Here is a 3,691-nt window from a genome sequence, read left to right on the forward strand (position 1 = left end):
AACACACACCATCCAACACAAAACATCCAACACAAAACATCCAACACAAACCATCCAACACAGACCATCCAACACAAAACATCCAACACACACCATCCAACACACACCATCCAACACAAACCATCCAACACACACCATCCAACACGCACCATCCAACACGCACCATCCAACATCTTAACCCTAAACTTTCTACCATCTCCATGTTCAGCTGAACGTAAAGTGACCTCTCACCTTATGTAGACCCTCCACTTTGGGCAGGTAGACCACAGCGTAGGTCCGGTTCTTGTCATTGCTGGGGATCACTCGGGCCTGTCAAGAGCCGACATCATTAATCAGCAGGAACCAGAGAACTGGTCCATGTTGAAGTACTGAACACGCTGTTTAGATCCAGACCTCCTCTGTGTGTCCCTCAGGGTCCTCCACATAAGCCAGGACCTCCCCCAATCCAGCCTCCACTGTCTCCACCAGGAACTCTGCTGGTTTCAGAACCATGTTACCTCTGGGCTCGATACCTGACAGGAAACACAACAAAGCATCACAGCCTCGACTACAAGAAGAATCAAAACCAGACCAAACCCAATCGGGTTTTCTAGACGTTCAGGATGAGAAGAACCGATTCAACTCGATTAAAAAACAAGAAGAAGAAATACTAAAGCGTGCAATAAAGGTACAAAATCTTCTTCTTTCAGCTGCTCCTTCTTCAGGGTCACCACAGAGAACTAAGACTTTGTGATTGTTTTTACACCAGATGTTCTTCCTGACACAACCACAGCCTCTGTGTGGAGCAGATGGTGGGGTACAAATCCTCTTTATTCCCCCAGATAGAGGTACAAAATAAAGGTACAAAATAAAGGTACAAAATAAAGGTACAAAATAAAGGTACAAAATGTGAAAAATAAATAATATTTACAAGATCAAAAAATATATAGTAAAAAACATGGTCGAATGTAACGATGCAAGTAGGATGAATTAGTTCAAAAAGTATTTCACGATGGCACAGCTGGTAGAGCTGCTGTCTCTCAGCGAGTAGGTTATCTGGTTCAAATCCCAGTCCGGGGGTCTTTCTGGGTGGAGTCTGCATGTTCTCTCCGTGCTGCGTGGGGTTCCTCCCACAGACCAAAAACATACATGTTAGACTGACTGGTAACTCTAAACTGTCCCTAGGTGTCCCTGTGATGGACTGAGACCTGTCCAGGTGTCCCTGTGATGGACTGAGACCTGTCCAGGTGTCCCTGTGATGGACTGAGACCTGTCCAGCGTGTCCCTGTGATGGACTGAGACCTGTCCAGGGTGTCCCTGTGATGGACTGAGACCTGTCCAGCGTGTCCCTGTGATGGACTGAGACCTGTCCAGGGTGTCCCTGTGATGGACTGAGACCTGTCCAGGGTGTCCCTGTGATGGACTGAGACCTGTCCAGGTGTAGATGAACAGATGCTGGGATATATTCATCATTTAACGCGGGTTCCTCATTTTTCTGGACTGAATAAAACGTGCATTGAATTTAAGGAAATGCAAAGTGAGACGTCATTTATATTTGACCCATCAAAATGAATGCGGTCATTTATTTACAGAATCAAATTTAACATCAAACATGTACATTAATTTGGCAAATTATGAAAATAACAACAAAGCAATCAATCAGGAAAAATCATACGGCCATGATTTTTCCGTTGCTGCACCACAAACATTTATAAACTGTACAACTATGATCTTTTACCCACACGGATGTGAATAAGCACTTTACACAGACATTTCTAAATATCTGGGAGAATTTCTACTTGATAGAAAGTTAAAGATGAAAGAAGTTAAAGGGAGTAAGATTGAATGGGAAGGGAGGAATGTTCACCAGAACCGACACTCTCCATCAGAAGCCCAGCTCTCCTTCGGTACGCTTGGTAGGAAACTTGATCCATTACCTTTCTGAAGATTTATCAGCAGATATGGAATTCCGTTAACGCTACCTGTCCAGCGTCTCCTGCGGTGGCTGTAGCTCGTCAGAAGTAGTGGCTAGTGAAAGTTATAATCCCATGGAACTCGGAAGAGCCTTTTGTCATGTCAAGATCATCCCGTCTCTAACAGAACTTGAGCAGAACCAGCAGAAAACTCTCCAGCACTCCAGCAACTTCAGAACTCCAGAACTCTAGAAGTCTGACAACTCTCCAACTCCGTAACTCTGTGAGTCTGTAACTCTGTGTAGACCAGGAAGTACTGACATTTTAAAGACTCTTTCCCGGTTCACTTTTTGGGATTTTTCATTGGTCAGAAACGACCAGAAGGGGTGTGTTTTTGTGACGTAAGAGGTTAGAGACAGCGAGAATTTGTTATGAGACAGATCAGAAATGTTCTCACAGACCGAGAGGGTTTTGTTTTGGCGTGTTTCAGGAAACAGGTGCAAAACATCTCTACTTACGTCTGAGAGGATTCTAAAACATGACAGTTTTAACATAACAACTTGTTTTTCGTTTGACTGTAACCTTGTAAACGCACACACTTGCTCATTCAAAAGCAGAAATCAGAAAAATGCATAATTACTCTGTAACAGCTTTTAACATGAGTTCTAACTGCATGAGAATAAAAATCATTACTCAGTTAATAAAATTTGATTAGTTCACTGCAACATCTAAAATGGTTTGAACTAAGACACTTTGATTATCAACATTTGTAAGATAGTAATGATAATAAAAAGAGAGTGTTCTTTTCACTTGAATCTTCAAGAAAGAAAGTCTCAGGATGGGTGAACCTGTATTTATGTATTCAAATACATGAAATGACAGTTCCTGTCCCACAAGGTTCTTAAGGTCAAGAGTTTTGACCTTAGACTTAGTTTCGACGTAGGCCTAGTCCACTACAGTCCCCCCTTTGGAAATCATCACCTGTCCATGGGGATGAATTCCAACTATGGACTTACGCCGTCGATTGTCCTTGAAGCTTGATGTAATCCAGCAAAGAAACAAGAGTCAAGAGTAATCCAGCAAGGAAAACAAAAGTCAAGGTAATCCCACAATGTTCTTGGTAATTCCATTGTGTTGATTATAATTCCATAACGTCTCGATAATTCCATTGTGGCAACGCTTTAACCCCTTGGAAACAGAGTCTGTAATCCACTGGAAAAAGTCATATAATCCACAACGGTAAATCCACAACGATTGGAAGTGTTGATTAATCAGCATACAGAGGGGTACCCTTGGATTGAACTGAAGAAGCGGCCACCGGATGAAGAGTGGAGACCAACGTCAGGATTGCAGGTCGCCTCCAGCGAAGGTTGTCTCCAGCGACGTCCAGCCTGTGCCGTTCTGGTTCAATGTGTCATGCAATTATGTGGTTTAAGGTGGGCTTATGAAGGGGATTTTACATAAGGCCTTAAACTATATGCACCTGGTGTGTAAGCTATTATGGTTGGGAACAGCTACAACTACCAGTTAAGGGGTGGAGCATGCTGAAAAGGGGTAACTACAGGGGTTTAAACCTATAGAAAAGGGTTCCAAACTACTTTTCCATTTCTAACTTGGGTTAAGTTAGCTTTACATGGCAAAATATAGTTTGGTTCAAATGTCTGTTGTCTTTTAGACGAACGACTTGAGATTGGGTGTTTGGTTTCCCCATAAATGTTTTGGAAGTCTATGGCGAGACTTATCAAAAAGAATTAGCTATCCCCCCGAATAGAATTGTTCGAGTAGGTTCGGCTTAAGCG

At 42.7% G+C, this 3,691-nt stretch overlaps 1 protein-coding gene across 1 annotated transcript in view; it reads right to left on the reverse strand.

Annotated features, from left to right (window-relative positions):
* Positions 1-3,691, reverse strand: part of LOC119428422 (filamin-C) — a 92,610-nt gene that overhangs the window by 63,747 nt on the left and 25,172 nt on the right. The window contains exons 5-6 of the mRNA XM_037696103.1: positions 394-512; positions 232-309 (exon numbers count right to left, since the gene is read on the reverse strand). Coding sequence (XP_037552031.1) covers positions 232-309; positions 394-512 — 197 coding nt within the window. The remainder of the gene's footprint in view (positions 1-231; positions 310-393; positions 513-3,691) is intronic.

The sequence above is a fragment of the Nematolebias whitei genome, chromosome 22 (assembly GCF_014905685.2).
Source record: "Nematolebias whitei isolate Nwh7 chromosome 22, NemWhi1, whole genome shotgun sequence".
Taxonomy (NCBI): Eukaryota; Metazoa; Chordata; class Actinopteri; order Cyprinodontiformes; family Rivulidae; genus Nematolebias; species Nematolebias whitei.